A 21,757-nucleotide genomic window follows, 5' to 3' on the forward strand; every position below is an offset into this window, starting at 1 on the left:
AGAATTGCTAGGACAGAATAATATAAGAACATAGAAAAAATAGAGAAATTACTACACCAGTTCCATATGGTAATTTTAATACAGAAATTACTGGGATAATATGGTTGAGCATGTCCAGTGTGAGCTACATAACTTCCAGGAGCTTGGATAGAGGCAGTGTGACTTGGTGAAGTGCCTGAAAAAGCACTGACAGAAACATTTCCTGACAAATTGTGTTGCTGTGCAGAACCCTTTCGCCTGCAGTGAGAGGTTACCTGTTCATGAGGGATTGAAGCTCCTGCCCATGATGATCTGGGCTGATGAGAGAACATTCCTCCTCTTGCCACTTCTATAGATAATAACTCCTGGCAGAATAATTGAACAAGACAGATACCTACTGGCTACAAAATCCGAAGTCAATACAAGAAAATCTGCTGGAAGACAGGAGGAAAGAGCACTGGGGTGTCCCTTATAGTACTGTGCCTTTTTGTCTAGCTGGCAAGAGTGCAGAGGCTGTTCCCTGCTCAAGTCTGAATTCTTACAATACTTGCAAAGAGGGGAAAAAAAATGATCAAGTTTTTGTTATGTATTATACAGAACCGAAAAAGGGCACATACAAAATTGTTTCCCCCTTCTCAGGTCACCTTTCAGATCATGAGGTCATTATGAACTGTCTCAGCACTTTCACAAACTGGAGTCTGCTCAAACCATAATGCTTACAAAGTTTCACTTTGAATAGGCCTGATTTTCTCTGTCATTTGTTTTCACTTTTTATTTCTCTGCAGAACATAAAAAGTCAGAAAAAGATTTTATTTTCCCCCTACATAGCATATAATTTACATCAATCATCCCAGGAGGTCAGTACCACTGGGGTGTCATTTAAATACAATGAATATAAAGTAATGAAGCTCTTGCTGGAGTGGATGGCCACAATTCTCGGAGAGAGAGAGAGTTTCCAAAGCATGTGGAGAAAACACAACGGGAGACCGAGTGAATTCATCACACCACAAAAATGTCTCCATCCTGTCGACAAAGTCATTAAAGGAAAATGAACCATTGTTACTCTAGACGCATGCATTCCTTCAGCATAATAACCTCAGTATAGAAGCATTGGGGCAAAGAGAATTTGCACACACAGGAGAAAAAAAAATTCAATCTATTTTAAAAAAAATAAAAATTCCAGATTATGTAATGAAAGAAATCCTCCATGCTCCAGAGAGGAGACGGAGCCTCTGCAGAAGCCACAACTAATAAGGAACCTTATGCAGTGGTACAGGGCGGTTTCTTTCCCTCCTGCCAACAAGTCAAAGTAAATGCCAACCCGGACAATTTTTTTTTTTCAGATAACCCACAAATTATGTTCTCCTTCAATTACACGAATGTTTCTACCCTTTGCTGATCCATAGCCATCCTGGTTTTTAAGATCCCTTGTTGAGATTTCTCCAGTACCATTTCCCTTTTCATATTCATTTACTTCCAATATTTTTTTCAGTTGCCACTAAAGCAATCCATGAGGAATGCAGGGATTAGAAAAGTTTACCGTGTTCATTTTTATTTACTTTTTGGCAAAGGATGTCCAAATAAGAGAAACTGTCATATGTCTACAGTAAATCATAGCATATACCAGTTTATTAAAATAGATTGTACTTCTGTGGATCCCCTTCAAGGAAATACCACTTTAAAGCCAACCACCGTGCAACCCCTGGTCAAAAAAAGTAGCCTTAGAGAGCTGCAGCAGAAATCCCTCCTTTATTGTAAATTATTCCACGGTGTGGCAAAGACTTCTTTACCATAATAATTAAAGAAGAAATATGCTAATTAAATTATTGCCTTTAATTGTCAATGCCATATAGCAATGTAATGGATAGATTACTTTTTTAAATTTAAAATACAAAAGAACTACCTTGATTTAAGCAAATACTGAAAGGGAAATCTGTTATTTATTTTTAGTAACTGCATGGAACAGGGAGCCTGCTAAAAAGGGAGCAACTTACTGAGGAAACACATGCCAGAAAAGACCAACTCCTACCTGTTAATTACAATTAATATGCTCACAGACAACAGCAAGAATGCTATTTATCCATCATTTACAGCCACTGAAGCTCAGGGAAAGGAATTGGTTTGCTGGCAAATATCCCAATTAATTGGGCGTGCTATTTATTAGGGTGCTGATTAAAGTGTACTCTGCAATGTAATAGCTGAGTATAAAGTTGCCAACTCTTGTTCACTCCTGGCTCGTAGGGATGAAAGCAGGAGAGTAGACTAGCACAATATGAAAATAATTATGTATTCCGTGCCAAAATGGATTTGAGGCAATTCCAATGGCTGGAAGTTAAAGACCTGGAGAGACAGAATTAGGTAGCACCGTGATCTTGAGGACAGAGCTTTGTTTTGTGTAATCCAGTTGTGACCAAGACCTTCAATCTGCAGTAGCCATTTGGGACATGTGTTAACACTTCTCTCAGAAGCCAACCCCATAGGCACGCCCTAAAGTAAGCAGCATAGGAATTAAACATAAAACAAGATAAAAGCAGAGGTTTTTTCCCAACTGATCTGAATCAATGCACTTGAAGAAAAACTACTTGAGGGGGGCCCTTTCCTCAGCCACTGACTCCTCCAGCCTGTCCAGTCAGCTGCCATAACTAAGACTATACCTTAAATAATACTTGTTTGCCGTGCCCTTTTCAAAACCATGTCTTCCACAAATGGGGCTGGGAGTTGCCACACACAATCAAGGAAGCATATGCTAATAGTTGTGTGTTATCTGAAGTAATGCTTGAGGTTTGATCTCAACCAAGATAACCACCAGAGCAAACCTAAAATATGATTTGTAGCAGTGAAGAATTTCTCGCTCCTGCAACACTTTTAACTCACCTTGTTAGTATTGAGGCAAGACCTGGGTAGAAGGCCCAACTGGCCATGATTATTAATGAGTTTAACATGCTTTTGGTCTTACCACAGAGGTCACAACATTTTGGTAACATCATGCGTTGCACCTCTATAGCCGGAGATACTCAAGTATGACCTCTATGGTTAGAGAGCACCAGAAAAAGACTCTAAAAGCAGAAAGTGAGATTTGGTGAAGAGTCTTTCTTATGAAACTGACTGTGCCCAAAAAAACATGCAGCTTTGAAAAGAGATCTCCAGCAGTATACTGGTTATCCTTGTCACCTAAAAATGAGAGCAGTAAAAGCAGATGAAGTGCCAATTATCCCAAGCAGTGTGAAGAGCCAAAGTAAATGCCAATTGCCCTAAGCAATGTAAAGAGCCACTTAGCAGCCAGAGACATCTCTAGCTAAGGGGCAGGTAGCAGGGTTGGCTAAATGTCCAGGAGCTCCCTGAAGCACAACATCAAGAGAGACTCATCACACCTGGCCATCACTCTGGCTGTCCTGCCTGCCAGCATTTCACTGGAACCACTGTACTGCACAAAATGCACAACCAAGGTAGCTCAGGCTGGACTGAACCGGCAGGGTACTGATTACCCTAAAATCAGGATGTATTCTGGCAACTACCGTATCAGGAGTAGGTTTCAATGGAAACCCAGTCCCCATGGTCAATGCAGGCATGAAACCAGTTACTCCAAAAGCAGACCTCTTTTTTTGGCCATTAGATTTGCTCTGTTAAAGCCACTGACTGCATTTGTGAGGGCTGAGCTCAGCTATCCTATGTCAAGTCCTCTGGGCTATATTGTCTCCCTCCACCTCTCTTTCCAAAGCACCTCACACAGATCCTGACTCAGATGTGCCAGCTCCATGGTGATTTTTTAGGTAGCCCAAGGCAGCTGTAATGGCATTGGAAGCTTAATTTTAGGCAAAGGAATTGAGCCTTAGGTCACTATTGAGTATCATAGTAGCTTAAATAGCTAGCATAAATATAAACAGTTACTTTTAGTCAACCAAATTTAGGTGTCTGAACCTGGAACTCAGCTCTCCTCTAGCTGTCATTTGTCCAAGGAAAATAGCAGTTATATATAGTTACTTTTCACTTTAACATGAGATATACAAATTGGAGTATTATATTGCTTGAGGAAAATTTGCAGGTTTCTGAATCCTTTGTATCCTTAGCAAAAACACATCTCGGTCATTTACCAGGGAGAGCAGGTGGGATTCTCAGGTTAACCATTTCCATATGACAAGGTTAGATTATTATGGACTCCAATCATAAGCCTTTGGAAGGTAATAATTAGCCAGAACACTGAGCTTTCTTCTGCAGAAAAAAATACAAGCAGAGGACTTCAGTTCCTTCTGTATTGCATATACCTATAATGAAAGTTTCCAGAATCGGTCCATTCAAAACAGTAATTTCTTGAGATGTAGGAATAGTGCCAGCAATTTGCATCAAATTACTTACTGGACTGCAGAATAAATAACATCAGCCACAGGTTGCTAAAGATTTAATTTCCTTAATGTTCTGAAACAAATTCATGTTATTTGACCATGCAGAGCGGGTAGAATGCTGAGTTTATGGTTCTTTAACACTTCTTACTTCTCAGGGTGGGTGCCCAGTGGTGGTAATCTGTGTACATTAGATATGAGATACAAATATATCAGAGAAACTTTTTTTTTCCCTCTGAATAAATATTTAAATATTTAGGGCCAAATTCCATTGCTAAACATATGAACACAGCTCTCTTTGAGCTCATTGGACTGGTGCATGTGTATCTAAGGGCAGAACTTGGCCCTTAGGTTTTAGATTTTAGCACCAAGCTTCCAATGTAAAATAATGTGTGATCTGTAACACACACAGGAAAAATCAGCAAGACCTGGTTTTAAAGGAAGGGTACAATTACGTATTTCCATCTTTCTTTTGGATAAAAAGTACTGCTTTTAACAGAGATCCTGAGAATATCCTTACCTCTTGCCCAGACAGTCTTCCTTTTGTATAAGGTGCTTCTCTGGCAGCTTTGGTCATTCCTCTAGCTGAGAAGCAGAGCAGAATACTTTTTTATTTCAATTTCCATTCTGCCAGCTTCAGCTTAGTATCATGATGGAAAATACAGAGCCATTTTAAAATACACTTACACTAATGATTTAGATACGGTTTTTAAATTATGAAAAAGTCAGGATGTTGATTTTAAACTATACACAGTGTGTTCAGATCAGCCAAAGGACATACCCAGTCGACCTTTCCAATGAGCCAGTATTACAGCTGGGATCAGCTAAAGCATTTTTACTGGGAAACGTCTACAGAGTGCCAAACAGAGCTCTTGAATCAGGAGAGATTCTTTCCCTATGCTTGCTACCTCTTTTATCCCTCCTTTTTAAAAGTATTTTTAAAGTATTTAGATTTTTGAGTGGGGGTTTTTTGTTGTTTTTTGGTGTTGGTTGGTTGGTTGGTTGGTTGGTTGGTTGGTTGGTTTTTTAAGGCTTACATTCATCTACCATCCAGGGCCAGGAAAGATATTAAATGGCTGCATGGTACTCATGCAATATTGTGTGACAGGACATACAGTGTGACAGAAACTCTACCAATGCCATAAAAAGCGAGACAATGCCAAAAAAAAAAAAAAAGTGACAATGACAAAAAACCCCTCAACTCAAAAGAAAAAAAAAATCCCTCAAGTATAAGTGTAGTGCAGGTTTTTCCTCAGAAATTTATCCAGGATTTTCAAAATTCTTCAAAAATTGCTCCCTCTAATCTAATATAGCTTTGTATTTTATCATTATCACAAAATACTCAGACTGTTATCAACTCTGTGAGCCTACTGAACAGTTCATCTGTTTTGGTGGGTTTTGTAACAGTCAGGATCTTGTTGGGAATTCAAGTTTTTGAGGGATAGAGGGCTTTTGGAAGATTTCTTATAAATTTCACTGCCTACCTTTGATTCCTTTTCTGTGGTAATATGCTAATGCTAATGGCATCCAGCACAGCAGAGAAAGATCTTGCACAGTTTTAAAGTTTTACAGATGCAATTATAAGTGAAAGTAGACTGATAGCTTACTCCAGCCTTTTTAAAATCCTCTACAGATAGACAGACAGACAGACAGATTAAACATTAATCCTTCTAAAAATGTTGCTCCATTTGTGGCCAAAATAGTATTTTATTGCATTTATTGCAAAGGTCAACTAGAAGTTGTTCTGTACAAAATAGCATCTTCTTTTATCCACTTGAAAAATAATTTCTGCTTCAGTTTCCTTCCTCATATGCCAGTTTATACTTTCCATAATTGCAAAAATAAGTACCATGGAAAAGGAAAATCCCTTGTACAATCCAATTCTTATGCATTATATTATGGTGCTTCCACTGGTCAATTACTTATGAACATCTAAGAAATAGAGATACCCGACCCAGTCTAGTTTGGCAAAATAGTTTCTTTTGTTTTTTCACATGGGCTCGGAAGTGTGCATGGTGTGTGAAGAGCCTGAAAGACTCAGCATTATTTATTCTGTCAGCAGCCTCACGTAGTGAGAGCTCTGATCACTATACTTACAGCATGGGTATTTTCTTCGACTAACTGTTCTTTAAATTAGTATCATCTTTGGCAATTGGTTTGTGGCCTTTAATTCTGTATTGATGTAGATGATAAGGGACTTGTACATTGAAAATCCTGCTCATCATCTGACATCCTGCACAGAAATTCTCAGGCCATGCTGTCAGAGAGGACTTTGCACTATCCCAGGTTAACTGATGTGGGCCTTTTAGAGCATGGATATTTTGGTAGGCATGTACCTGCCCCTGAGAAACCACGTGTTTTTGACAACTGCTGTCAAAATGCCCACCCACTCTCTAAACATCTTGGAGCAGGGTTGAAAATAACTGCTCATCCACTGTGGACAAAATCAGTGAGTTCAACACCTATTGTAACAAATTCTTGTGCACATTCCAAGGTAAATCCCATGCAGCCCTCAACAGGGATATGGTAAGCAATAAACTTACCTGACCTTATCCACACCAGTGAGGCAGCTACTTTTACTAGTACTTGAGTGGATCTGAGGGGGAAAACTATTTTTGACACCCCTCATCAAAAATAGGTCATTCTTTTAGAGAAGGCAGAGCCCCAGTAACATTACAGGCCCCACATGCTGAAGTACAGTGGGGTGAGTAAGCACAAACAATCATCACTCAAAAAGGTACTTATTCATTTTAAATTCAGAATACTTTTGTTGTGAAATGTGGAATTAATGGAGTTTGTATTGATAATTTAACACATGATAGAAGAAGATAAGCAAACATATTGTGTGCATCTATTAAATCAGATAATAACAGCCCAGTTCCCCTTTCACACCAAGGTGAATCAAGAGGGGTAGAGCTGGAAGCCACTGAGTTACTTGTACATGAGAAACACATATTTCTGTAAACATGGTAAACCCTGTTCTTACTTCTTATTCTCACTTCTTCTTCTCACTTAGTTTTCATGACTGCCTTAAATAGTCATAATAAATACTCTCTATTGGATGCAGAACATAAAATGGGAAGAGGAAGGGGAGCATGGAAGGAGCATGATGATGGGATTACAGGATGAGCAACCAGGAGAAACAGTGTCTGTCCCATTCTCATTTACCCTGAGATACAGAGCAAACAGCATTCAGACTTACTAAACATTCTGAACACACTGAGAGCTCTCTGTTTATTTCAGATGTGTAAAATGCCATAACTTGCCAGTAAATGGAGCTGGGCATGCAAGTGCATGCATGAAGATAACATATTAGTTACAAGAATTATAATTGTCCTATCATTATCTTTTCTTTCTTTCCTGAACCAGAGTAAATGTGCCATAATCTAGCAAGAATCTCATGATAAGTAATGTTAGAAATAGCTTTTTTTTTTCATTTTTAGCTGCCAACTCTCTATTTTAGACATAACATCACCCTTTACTGTAGGCTTCCACATAAAACAACACTAACAGTAATGTCTCTAAGCAAGCATGAATGATTTGCTGCAGATTCTTTACCAAAAAGGGAGTTTATTTACTCCACACAGGTCATAAATTTCTTTAGAAAAATGATCAGTGGTAATCTACATGTGGTGTTTAGTAAATAGAGCTTCTCTGCTTCCCTCAGTCCATGTTCTTCAATTGTCCAAAACAGTGGAAGATGGTTTTTTGGTGCCTAAAAATACAAATTATTCCAGCTCTCTAAAATGTAGTGGAAATAATGAGCTGAAAGACTTAACATGTTGTTCACCAAGATGGACATTGGGACATGGAAATACAAAAGAATAATGTGATTAACTAGAAGCAGCAAGTTAGCTGAAGTCTTGCCTCTGCTTCTCTTACGTGAAGCAGTACCTTATTCCATGGAGGCTCCCATTGAAATCAGTGGAACAGCAGACAGAATGAGCATTTTCTGTCTTTTCTTGACAAGTTTAAAAAAAAAAAAAAAAAAAGAAAAAAGAAAAAGGAAGAAAGAAAAAAAAAAAGAGGAGGGTGGGATCTGCCTTTTCATGTAGCGGGCTTTTATCTGCTCAAAAAATCGCGCTAACCTCAGGGTGCCAAGCACAGTATCTTTGAAAGCATTCCAGGGATGGGAAGAGCTCCTCTATCTTCTCCACTACAAAGGGAAGCTTGGTAGTAATGAGAGCTGCTGTGGTCTTCCAAGAAAGGTATTGCATCTGCTTTGCCCCCTCTGAGGACCTGTTGCTTGTTCCTCCTGAATACTTCCAGGTTATGTCATTCTTCTTATATTTCAAATAGAAGAATGTCTTAGTGACTGTCTTCGTGTTGAGTTTTGTGAGAAGACAGAGGATTCTCCCTTGTTTTTCAATATGTGCATTTAATAAACTATATAAATATTTATATAGTAAACTAGAATAACAGGTTTTGGTATTACATCACATAAGCTCCTAATATCATAATGCTCCTAATATCCCAAGGTCAGAGAACCTTGTTCACATTTGAATGTCTACTGTTAATGCTGAAGATTTTAATTATTCTTGATCCTTCTAAGGCCAGACCAGCATTTGAAACAAATAGTTTAGAACGTACCATGCTTATCATACCTGAATGATGAAGTGTGTTGTGAAAGAAATGTCCAGAATTTGCACATAACTATTTTTTCTATCACTTCAAAACAGACTACTGAAAAAAAAAATCTGTAGAGAACTTTGACTTCTGAACTAAGAGTATAAGCCAGATTTCAGCCTGTAAGGAATTTTTATGGTTGAATTATAGACTTCTAAAAGACACAATTTAAAACTGAACTGCTGACAGTCATTCTGATTATATTTTTTCTAAGCTACTATTAACTAGGATGAGACCTTAACGGAGGAATAGATCCCATCTCTATCTGCTGACTCAAGAGTTTCTTATCCTGTCCTCTAAAACAGTGCAGCCTACTGTCAGGGGCAATATTGGTCAGACTTGACTGACTACAGATCCAATCCAGTCTAGCAAGCCATGGAGGCTTTGCAAAATTCAGCTGCCAGCTCCTCCATCTGTACTGAGCACGCGCAAGAAAAACCTCAACAATTTTCAGCAGCTTCTAATTCAGCCAAGTTCGGGTGGATCCTTTTGGTCAGGGACAACAAAAGGAACTTATCTGCTTTTTACTCCTTATTCCTCTCCTACTCAGTGAAATTTCCCATCCCAGCTCTGAAATAGATATTGGGCTGAAATCTTAAAATGCTCTGAAACAATGTGTTTTCTCTTAATGCTGATCTTAGAAGTAGCAAAAGTATTTCTGCTGCAAGTTTCCAAAAAATTCAGCTTGAGGCAGACTGAGGATTGAAAAGATCATCCTGAACAGCTAAAAATTGGCAACATTATGTGAGTGAAAACAAGGTCTTATACTGGAAAGTGGTAGACAAGTTTAGCTGCAGATACTGCTGGCAGCTTCACCTATAACATTTTTTGTGCCAGATCTTTGTCTTCTATTACTAGAGAGAATAATTCCTGTGATGTCTAATGTTTTGTCACCTGTCCTTATGGCTTGTTTTGGAACTGGCACTGTTGTCTCCTGTGACTTGGCTGCCAATTCCACAGCACTCGACTTAAGGGATTGCTCCTGTTCTGCCCCCACGTTCAAGGGCTGAAGGCCACACCTGATGTGGAGCACATTTCTGCTAAGATGTATGCTCAGCATTTTCAGGATTACATTATGTCACACCATATATATGGTTATTCTTGATGCCTTGTTATGGCCTGTATGAATTTTCAGGAAAGAAAAGGCAAAAAAAAGTCATTATGGTCCTTAAAGTGTTGGTTTGCTTTGCCCATTATGCTTGTTCAATATTTGCCATTACCATATGCTTCCTTCTATTCCACTCCTGTAGATTACACCACCTCTTTCATAGTTGTCTGTTTTCATCCTTTCTAGAACAAGCCTGTCACTGTTCAGTGTTTTTCTAATACTTCAGCTTCAAGTCTTGTGTTATTAACAAAGAAATTTTCTGCTGCCATCCATGCTATTGAAAATAGATTTACAATGGGAATCGTCACCATTGCAACACTGAGAGAGTAAATGCAAGGATCTGGTGCTGTGCTTGTGGTTAGAAACATTAAAAAACCCTCTCCCACTTAAGACTGATTTACATCTTGTAGTGTCTCCTGCGTGAGCTTTATGGAGCTTGTATCTGGCCAGAGAGCACTTCATTAGACTCCTAAAAAACAGCATGCAAATTTAGGGACTCTGCAAGGTTCCAGAGGTATAAACACTTTTTAATTACAGCTATACCACCCACTTTCCCCACAGTTAGTCAAGAGAACCAGTTTTCACTAAAGTCAACAGAAAAAATAACCATGAACTTCTGGCTCGTGCTGCTTTTACATATGCTGAAGTAAGAAATAAAAAAGTTATTATTTTTTAGCCTTTATATCTCTAACACAATATACTGATTTAATCTGAATTCATGCAAGGGAAAAAAAATCTTTTCCTTACTCTGAAATTATTTAAACTGAAGCTGGAAGGAGTATTAATGGAAAGGGACAAAGCTGGTCTTGCCATGAAAAATGACAGTTTTTCCCTAACTATGAGGACCGTAGCAACTTCTTAAATCTAATTTTTAGTTTGCATTTTGCAATCAAAAAAAAATATTTGAGAAAGACAGGCCATACATTTTTCTAATCCTACTACACATTCAGATTTTTAGTGCCAGAAAGCACAGGTCATACTTTCTCTTTCCAACACCGTTGCAAGATGACAGGTAGGCCGACATTTCTTGCTCCTCATGATGATGACATTGTCATTTGCTGCTTTAAAACTCTCTGAAATACATGCAATCCCAGTGGGGCATAAGAAGCTGCAGGCAGGGAGGGAAATGGGAGAACTCTACAGTAGGACCCACATCATACGCCTGCAGTCCCTACTTAAGAGAATCAGAAAATATATCATTTAGGAAAAATTCAGAAGCAGTAAACTTTGTTGTTTGTACAGCCCGTGTTTCACTGCGTGCTGTGGAAAAGCCAACAGTTTTTCAGTAGGGACAGGGCAAGTTTCCTACCAGATTTCCAAATTTTTTTTCCTGTTATTATTGGGTGCCAAGCCCTGCTCATCTTTGGACCTCTCAGAATTTATATACATATTTTTCTATCTTAAAATGGGTAGCAGTTAGGGCCGCATTCTACACTGAACAAAACTTGCTAAAAGTCTTTTCTTAGATCCCAGAACATTCAGCATCAGATCCCGAGACAGAACACAAGAGTCTCAGCTCTCAGTCCTCATTTCCTACTGAAAATGCTGGGGGAAAAGTAAAATTCGCTAGTTCATTTTTTTTAATGCAGTCGTTTTGTAGCCTGTCTATCAAATCTTTATGCTTTTGTTTGTATCGGGGACTATAAATGCTAAAAACCAGTGCATGATGCTGAAATATTAAATGCTTCAACTAATTTCAAGACACAAAGAATCTTCTTTTATCTAGGCTGTAAATCAGTGGGGCAGGGATACAGTAGTTAAACAAACCATAGTAGTCCATAGTCTGAGTAAGAATGCTGCAGTGACAGAGCTCATTACCACACGCCTACTTAGCAGACCGAATAACGTGCTAATCTGGAGTTACTATTTGTCATACTTAAGAAAAAGCAAAGAATAGCTGGGCAAACAGTCAACTTCCAACCAAATCGAAAGTAAAGCGCTGCCAAGAGACACTGGAGCTTATCTCGCCCCTACTGAAATGAATGGAAGTTCGGGCAAAACCTGCCCTAGCATTAAGTTTACTTAAGTTCACATATTTTGGCTCGATGCAGACTTTCACGAGTGAATTAAAAACTTGGGGAAGGTAGATGTTGGAAACAAGAATATTGGCAATTCTTCACTATAGTAATAATTGCTGACATTGCTGTAGTTGCCCTGGCTAAAAATATCAAGTACAACAACAAACCCAGTGAACCCATTCATTTATTCCTGTTTCACAAAGGCTATTTACATACACAGGGAGGCTCAAAATAAATTCTGTATTCATCATATTTGCAGCACATTCCAGCCCAGCAAACTGGCATCGAAACTATTTATTTAGGGAATATCATCCAGGTTGGAATCTTTCATATCTGATAATTATTTTTCATCTTGAACACCCAGTACTTACAACAGGAGCATACTGGGCCTATGTTTTAGAAATGTGATGGTAAACAAACTTAGTGCTCTTTAAAACATTACCTTTTTGTCCAAAAGCAGTCTAATTATGGCTGTATTCATAACACAGTTAAAAGTGAAAAAGCTAAAAGACAATATAAATTGCAGCAAGCGCAGCCATACTAATGAAAATTCGATACTGTAAAGTGGATCTGAAGGTGTTTGTTAAGATATAACTTGCAGCGCAAGCACATTTTTTCACCAACCTCCTACAATTCTCTAAGATCTTAAAATATGACCCATTTTGCAACCAGTGCTGAAATTCCGAGAAGTTCTGAAATAAAAGCCGAGGAAAGCCGAGCAGCAGGGTTGCTCTCCATTCCAGCCAAATCCAAGCCAACGTTCCAGATTATATATATCATAACATGAATGACTTATTCTGAAAAATCCCATCCAGCTTTTATGTAGGTCCATAAACATTGCTGGTACTTTTATTAATTTGTCCATAACCATTTAAATAAAATTCTAGAACTCTGAGCCGTGATCTGTTCCAGACTGTAGTAAGTTCCTGTTAAATGTGTAAGTGTTCAGCAGAAAGATATTTTTGCATGGAGACTGAAAATCAGCTGTGCCAGATACCTGAAACTTTGTTAGGGCACTCAGTGGAAAATTTTATTTTGACATTATAAATAACTCTGGACTATTTTAAGTGACCTTAAACTGGTAGCTTCCAATGACTTATTTTAGTTTATCCTAATTAACTTTTTATTTTGTTTTAGTAGGAAGAGAGGTGACTGTAAAATTTTTAGTGTGACTAATTAAAAGTGGAAAGATATCTTCTTGTTTGAAATTAAATAAATCTTGATTGTCAGGCTTATATAGCATTTGGATATAAAACAACTCTTTGCCTTCTTTCTAGCGCCTTTGGAATGGCTCTTTGGTAATGTGTTAGAGCCAGCTAAAGGGGGGAAGGAAGCCAAAAGAATCTATGGACATAAGTATTTTGCCAAAATAAGTATGAAAAAATTTATTTTTTGTATCACAACCACAACAACCCTGAGCTTCTGCATATATACTAATCCGTATAGGTGATGAGTAATTGTGCCTTGGAAACGCCTGTGGCCACTTTTGGGGAACAGCAGATCCCTGTGGTTGTCGGGAGTAGCAGGGCGAGCTCAGGAGGGGTTTGCAGCGTTACCCACATGGATCGCGTCTTCTCAACGGGATAGAAAACTTCCAGAGCCCTTCCAAAACCTTGGGCCGGGAAAAGAAAAGGAGGAAAAAAAAAAAAAAAAAAAAAGGAAAAAAAAAGTGGAGGAAATGAACACGCGGAGGGCACAGATCCCTGCGAGGCAGTGGGTCGGGGGTGCCGCTCCCCGCGGCAAGCGTGGGAAAGCCGCGGAGCGGAGGGAGGGATGGATTGGATGGATGGAGGGATGGATGGACGGACGGACGGAGGCGCGGCTGCGGAGCGGGGCTGGGTGGGCGCCCGGCGGGCGCGGAGCCGCAGCCGCGCTGCGCGGAGCGAGAGCTCTCCCCTGTGACCGATCGGCGGAGCTTGCGGGCTGCTCTCTGCTCCGGAGCCGAGCGGGGCAGGAGCCGCCGCCGCCTCTGCACGCACCTTCCCCGGGAACAACCGGGGTTTGCCCAAAATTTGGGGGTGGCGGGGCAGGAAGGCGCGGGGGCAGCGGTGCCGCCCGGCAGGAGGAGGGCGCGGAGGCTCCGCGGGTGCAGAAACAGCCCCGGAGGTTCCCCCGCACCAGCGGCCACACACGGGCACCCCGAGCCCGGGAACGCCGCTCCGCCGCGGCAGCTCCGCCCGGCTTTTGCCGCAGGGACAAACCCGGCTGGGCCGGGGTGCCGCGCTCGGGGCTCGGAGCGGCTCTTGGAAGGGCCACGGCCGCCGCACCCCCCAGCGCAGACAGACAGACACACACACACACAGCGCCCCGAGTCACACACAGGCGGCGAGCAAGGAGCACACACGCAGCGCCGGCTTTTTACAAGAAGGTGGAAGTAGCACGTCGGAGTAAAGCCTTAGAAATTAGAGGGCGGGTTGTGATAGGCTGTTATCTGCGCGGGGAGGCGGTGACACTTTCATACCATTGGGTATGTAAATGGTTTTTAATAAGATCTGCCCTTTTTTTCTTTTTTTCTATTTTTTTTTTAAGGGAGAAAACAAACCAGACTCCCTTTACCTTAATAGTCTGAAGGGGGTTTTATAGCTTTCATTCATTCAAAGAAATGGTTTAGGCTTTAGACTACCGGAGACTTAGCAAAAAACTCTTTGGCACCAGATTATTCTTACCTTTTTTTTTTTTTTGGCAAACAAATTTTTCATTACTTTTTTTTTTTTTTTAATTTAAACAAACAATCCTAAAAGTGTTAATGGAAAAAACCCGGAGAGAAGTGGAGATCGGAGACCGTCTCCTGCTCCCCCCCTTCTCCGTCCCTCTCCCCGTGGGTGAGAGTTTCTCCTCCTGGGGGGGATGCACATTGGTTTATTTATTTTGAAGGCTGCAAAAGTCTGAGGACTGAAGCACCACGTGCTGCTGACTCTCATCAGCATAATGATCGCCTTAGCCAGAGAGTCCTGTATATATAAACCACAAAAACCTAATCATTAGAAATCCCAGCCTCCAAAAACCACATTCAGGACAAAAAAACTGTGGCGTGGGTTTGTTATTTTTTTTCCGGCTCCTTCATCTTCCCCGACCTCAACTTCTTGGGACCCAAAAGAAGTTTGTAACTTTTGGTTGCTTTTTTTTTCATAATTATTATTTTTAACCCGATTTTCCAGAAAGAAAAATAACTCAAACAAAGCGACATTTTAATGATTTTTTTTTTTTTTGCTGCTGTTGTTCATCAAGGGCGGAAAAAAAAAAGGCAAAATTTTTCCTCGCCTATTCAACTCAACGGACTTGGATCCAGCAGCGACTTCATGTGAAGGACCGGGCTGCACCGAGGCTGCCTTTTCCTAGAATTTGCTTGGTCATATTTTAGAAATCAGCCTAAGGAGGGGTGTTTTATTGTCGTGCTGATAGTTGTTTTTTTTTCTCAGCTATGATCCCCGCTTCTTTTTCCCTGGGAATCCGAAAGTTCAACTTTTCTTAAGTCCTGATCCTCCGAAAGGAACTACCTAAAAAGTCTCTTTTAATTATCAGCCCTGTGACTTTCCTCTTCACCCCAACAACCCCAGTAACTTTGTTTCCCCGCCGAAATCGCTTCGGGAGCGCCTGTTTTTTGGAGGGGGGAGCCACTTTTCCCAAGCCCCTTCCCGAGCTCCCGCTTCCTGAAGCCAAAGGCAATAAGCGGGGGAACTCCTCGCCTCTGTCCCAGCGAGGCTTTTTGTTTGCTCCTTTTTTTTTTTCTTTTTTCTTTTTTTTTTTTTTTCTGTGTGAGTCCGGAGGAGGAAGACTTCTTCGGAGGAAACCGGGACGTTCCCCTGAACCCCCCCTCTCCTCTCCGCTCCTCTCCGGGGCTGAGTTACGCTACGATTCTGGCGGCCACCAGCAGCAGCAGCCCAGGAAGCTGAACCAGCAGCGAGTTCTACTTCTCCCAAGACAATTTTTGGAAGATCCGAAAAGGAAAAGAAGACGTGGAGGGAGGGGAAGAAAAAAGGGAAGAAACTCGAGCGCTTGAGGGAAGAAGCGGTGTCTAGAAGGAGGGAAAAGAGCAGAGAGACTGTGCGAGAAGGAAGGAAGGAAGGAAGGAGGAGGAGAAGCGGCAGCGCTCTGCAGCTGGGCAGAAGCCGGGACCATGCAGTTTCCAGCCGGGCTGTGCTGAGAGGGGCAGCCCCGGACCCACCGCCAGCCTCTGCCTCCTCGCTGCTCCAGGCTGCAGGCGCCCCCAGACCGGCATCACCCCTCGCCCCGTCCATCTTTCTTTAAAAAAAAACAACCAAAACAAACCAAAAACAGACTGATTTTTTTTTCTTCGTGCGTTTAATCCGCTCCTTTTTTTTTTCTATTTTTTGTCTGATTTGCTTTTTTGCCACTTATCCTCACCCCTCCACTTTTTCATTCACCCCTTTTTTCGCTAGATTTTTTTTTTTACAACCCCCACCCCCCACTACACGCCTCCTCTACCAGCGATCCCCCTACCGCTCCCCCCCCCCCGCCCCCCAATTCGCTAACTTGTGGCTGTTGTGATGCGTATTCCCGTAGATCCCAGCACCAGCCGGAGGTTCAGCCCCCCCTCCAGCAGCCTGCAGCCCGGCAAGATGAGCGAGGTCAGCCCGGTGGTGGTAGCCCAGCAGCAGCAGCAGCAGCAGCAGCAACAGGACGCGGCGGCCGCCGTGCCCCGGCTGCGCCCCCACGATAACCGCACCATGGTGGAGATCATCGCTGACCACCCCGCCGAGCTGGTCCGTACCGACAGCCCCAACTTCCTCTGCTCCGTCCTGCCCTCGCACTGGCGCTGCAACAAGACCCTCCCGGTGGCGTTCAAGGTGAGACACCCCCCCCCTCCCGCAGCCGCCGCGGCCCGGGATGCTCCCCCCGCGCCCCCTGCCCTTCCTCCCGCAGGGGCTTCTGTGCCCCCACCCCCCGGCCGCAGTGTCTCCGGTGATCCCCGTCCTGCCGGAGCTTCTGTGCCCCGCGGCCCGGAGGGATTTCTCTGTGTGTGCGTCCCGCAGTTCCACCCCCCAGCCCTGTCCTTCAGTGTCTTCTGTGTCCCCCGGCCCGCCGGGAATTTTGTGTCCTCCCGTTCTCCCTCCTGCAGCATCTCAGTGCCCCACCGGCCCGCGGGGGTTTCTGTGTCCCCCTGCCCCCGCGATGTCTCCGGTGGCCCCCGGGCTACAGTGCCTCCTGTGCCTCCCCTCACGTCCCCAGCCCTGCATCCCCATCCTGCAGCTCCCCTTGTGCTCCCGCGGCCCGGGGGGCTTCTCTGACCCCCAGTCCTGCAATGACTCCTGTGTTCCCGCCCTCCTCTCCAAGTGTTCAAGTCTTGCAGTGCCTTCTCTATCCTGTCACCGTCCTGCTGTGCCTCCTGTGCCCCCGTCCCGCGATGTCTCGGAGTGCAGCCCCCGCAGTGCCTCTCACGCCCCTCTCCCGGTCCTGCAGTGGCCGCCGTGCCCCCGTCCCGCCGCGCTTCCCGTGCCCCCCGTGTGCCAGCTCTGCCCCCCTCACCCTTGCTGCCCCCCATGCTCTGCCCACCCCCCTGCACAGCCCGCACCCCCGGAGCCATCCCGTTATCTCCATCCCGCGGGGCACTGCCGGCGTGTTCCCCCCGCAGCCCAGGGACACCCTGTGTCCCCTTCAGCATCCCCCCGGGAGACACCCCCTGCTGCCCAGAGTCTCTGTCCATGGGCTTTTTTCTGGAGAAACCTGCTTTCCCTCCCTGGGGAAGAAGGGATTCAGCCCTCGGCCGGAGCTCAGTGTGGCACCCCTCCACCTCGAGAAACCAATCCCTGACCCACGGGGGTGTCCCTTGCTCCTCTCCGCTCCCGGGAGTGGGACTGGAGGATTTGGGGTGGCTCTGAAGCGTGCGGGGGGCGGCTGGAGTCCGAGGGTCAGGCTGGAGAGGCAGAGTGGGATCGGGGCTTTGCCCCGCAACAGCCCGGACAGAGATGGGACTGGGAAAGGGGGACACAGAGCACCTGGATGGGGGGACACGGGGCCCCTTCACTTCTCCTGGTGGACAGCCGAGGAAGTGGATGCCCAGAGAGGCTCTCCTTGGCAGGGTCGCACATTTCCATAATAAATCCCACCCCGCTCTGCACTGGGGATGCTGCTTTTAATTTTCTGTCTCCATCCCCACGGCGCGCTAATGAGAGGAAACGATTTTAGAAAAAAAACCTGTAATAATAACAACAATAATTGCGGGCTTTAAAGCAAGCCCTTTTCCTCCTCTAGCAATATTTCCAAGTGTTCCCCCTGAAGTTTTCCTTCCCGTGGCTTTTGGTAGGGAGGGGGCAATGGCTGGGGTGTCCCCAAGTGCCTTCCTGAGCAGGGCATGGGTCAGAGTGAGGTGGGGTAGCCTTGTGAGGGTCTCAACATACCCACATTTTCCTGTGAAAAATAACACACCTGGAAATCCCTGAAAAGACAGAAAAGTTTGGGAACAGTCTCACGCAGTGCGTTCCAGAACATCGCCTTTTTCTTGTGTTTCCCGGCTACCAGCCGTGTTATCATGGCCGTTTGTTCGGGAAGAAATGGTAAAAGTGATTAAATGAGCCCCTGGTAAAGTGAGTGGTGATAACGATGGAGGTTTGCTTTGAAGATGTTACGGGGTGTGCGGGTGAGGCTTGGATAAAGTGCTCGTGTGTGTGGGAATAGCTTGGAGAGGCTGGAATTGCGGGAGGAACCCTTTGCACAGGGCCTGCTTGTGCAGGACACGATGGTCGGGCTGAGCAGAAATGGCAGGAAAGTGGGGTGTCTTTTGGCTTGGTGTAGCACTCAGAGGCTCTCTACATGTGGATCACAGTGGTTCTGATTCAGAGGGGCAGCGGGCTAAGGAGGAGGAGCTTCCAGAGAATTGTGATTATAATTTAATTGAGCGCTAGATTAAGTTGGTGTTATAGTTTCTCTTTAAAGCAGGGATGCAGGAGCTGTTGCATTATCACACTTACGTTGCTGTTCTCATTTGAGGTGTCTGAGCCTTCTCCTACCTCACAGCAATTCAAAGGATGCGGTCGCATCTCATTAGAATAAGGGAAAGATCTAAACTAAATATTAAAGTATTTTGAATATTATTACAATAAGAATGCTTACATGTGATAAAAAGGTAGACAAAGGATTAGACTGTTCCCCAATCTTTTTGTGTTCATATATATGTATTTATATGTGTCTTACATGTGGGTCTTGTGTTTGATTGCTGACATGGAGGTGCAGATCTGACTGATTTTCAGATGCATCAGAGGCACACATTGCCCCTTGCACCCGGCTGCTGTGGGTGCAGCTGTGTTTTCATATGCAATATGCACTTTTTAAAATATGCCAGAATTATATATGCCCTTATTTACCTGTAAGTTAATTTGAAACTCACTTGAAATACTTTTGACCATTAAGAAAAAATCTATTTCATTTTTTAAATGCAACTTGCATGCAGCTGCCCACTAGTTTTAGACCAAAGCAGCTGCATGTATCATACAGTGAAGCACTTGATTGTGTTACAACAGAATGGGAATCAGCTCTGAAAGGGAAAAAAGAGACAGATTTGAGCTATAGAAACCTCAGCTAAACAATAACTTGAAAATGAAATAGCTCACAGACAACACACTTTGTGAAGTTTTATTGGCAATAAATAATATGTTGATGATAATGTTTTGAGTGGTGTGTTAAGTGTGTCATAATTCTCTCCCAGCGATCTCGAGTAAAAACGTACACTGGATATAGCACTGTTTTAATTTAAAAAAACAGATATAAATCATATGCAGGAGAGGAAGTATGTTATAAACAGTGCTGGGTTTGATTATAATTTTTTGAAATAGTGTTGGCTTAGCATTGGGTTTGAATTTTAAGTATTAATATTTGCACACACTGGGGAGGGAGTCCCTGTCGTGTGCTCACTGAGAAGATTGTTAATGCAGACTGGTTCTGTGGGGAAGAGTATTTGATGAGTACTTGTTAATACAGCTCTAGGTTTTAATATTCCAGCATAAAACAAATGGATATTGTTCACCCAGGCCCAAATCATATTCACTTCTTAATCTCAGTAGCCAGCAATACTTTATTTGAGTCGAGTCATCAGAATTTGGTCTCTCTGTGGGAGTTTTTAGTGCAAGTCATAAAGACCCAGATTGCCACGTTAGAGGTTAGAAGTGACTTCTGTATGATGCTAATAGCAGCAGAGAGTCTTAGTGGACGCAAAGGCGGGGGGGAAATGGGATGTGGAGTCTAAAACATCTCCCCAGTAGCACCACAGTAGTTCAGGGTCTGTCAGCATTTCCCTCCAAACCCCAATTTTCGGAGTTTATAACTCAGCTGTTTTAAATAGCTTCAAGCTGAAACCTGCTGTATAAATTTTCAGCCCAGATGTACATTTGAAACGAAAAGTAGCAGGAATCAGTTATTCTGTTTTAAGTTACAGGACACTGAAATGTTTTTAATAGTATCAGATGCTCTTTTGGCAATGTCTGGGAAAAGCATTCTCAATACAGAAGATTTTACATTCAGAGGCTGTTTGAATTCAGTGTTTCACAAGAAAGCTTTTGAAGTGGCAAATATCAATGTTTTAGAGGAACTAGTTAGCATGTACACTAGTGTTGGCCTCTTTTTTTTTTTTTTCAGACAAGCATTTTACTCTGCAGAAAGTCTGAGTACCTGGTGTTGTATAGGAGTTTTGCTTTGTGCTTATAACTTCCGTCTTCAGGCTACATACTTTGGCCAGTTCAAATCCCACTGGACCGAAACTGGGCAAACAGGTTGCCTAACCAGAATTGTGTTATGCAAAAAACACATAGTTATTTTCAACTCATAAGAATTGCTTTGGTTTTATTTTGGGGATTCATGTACTTTTTTGAGCTCTAGTTGAAAAGAAAAGAAAAAAAAGAGCAAAATCTACTTTTAATCATCAAAATATCTAGGGAGCTTAATATGGGAAACAAAGATTTTTAAATAGTAGAGATATTGAGTGTTAAAGGATAGGTAAGGAATGTGCACTGTGGCTACTTCTAGTCTTTAATTTTTAACACAATCCTTACTCATTTCACAGCACATTTACAATCCTCTTTCTAAGAAAATGTAATTAATTTTTTATTGATACATGGCGTAATATTGCCAAATCAGGGTTTATGCCAACAGTCGTTCAGATTTTCAGTCATTCAGTACAATTACTTTTGAAAACTCTCAAAATGACGGGTACTTCTTTTTTCTACCACCGCTTCTACGAACCTGTGCAACACCTATGCAACAGTCTTAGGTTGGTCTGTGGTAAGAAAGTATCAAAGTCAGGAAAAAAAGCGCCTTTTACTCCTGTTGCTTGGCAGGGGAGCTTCTATGTTATAGGGCTTTATTTTATGAGCCAAAGTTTTTATTTCCATCTCTGACTTCAGTTTGTCCTATCCTTTGGTCCTCTCTGAAGGAGATGAGCAGTGATACTGCATCCAAGGCTTCTCAGTAACGATGCAGCTCTTGATTAGTTGCGATTGCTTGGCGACAGCAGTGGCACATGCAGCTCTGGGCTGATGGCTAAGCTGACAAATTGAACTGACACCGAGTGGAAAGGGCAGGAAGGAAAGCTCTGAAAAGCAATGAGGACAGAGGGGAGCCTTTTAAGGGATTTTGCTCCCTCCTGCCAGGTGTTATAAGCTGTACCTGGGTTTGGGACTGAGACGGGGCTATGAAGGCGCTGCCTGTCCACGCTCTGCAGGTGCCTGGGGAGAAAGAGG

General features: G+C 42.9%; 1 protein-coding gene across 4 annotated transcripts in view; it reads left to right on the top strand.

Annotated features, from left to right (window-relative positions):
• RUNX2 (RUNX family transcription factor 2) overlaps positions 1–21,757 on the top strand; it is a 225,657-nt gene that overhangs the window by 50,982 nt on the left and 152,918 nt on the right. For 3 of the 4 annotated variants that reach the window (XM_064411663.1, XM_064411664.1, XM_064411666.1), the window contains one exon: positions 16,593–16,876. In XM_064411663.1, coding sequence (XP_064267733.1) covers positions 16,593–16,876 — 284 coding nt within the window. Of the gene's footprint in view, positions 1–14,847; positions 16,877–21,757 lie in introns of those variants that run through there. The other variant, XM_064411667.1, reaches the window with a different exon arrangement.

The sequence above is a fragment of the Passer domesticus genome, chromosome 3, assembly GCF_036417665.1.
Source record: "Passer domesticus isolate bPasDom1 chromosome 3, bPasDom1.hap1, whole genome shotgun sequence".
Lineage (NCBI taxonomy): Eukaryota > Metazoa > Chordata > Aves > Passeriformes > Passeridae > Passer > Passer domesticus.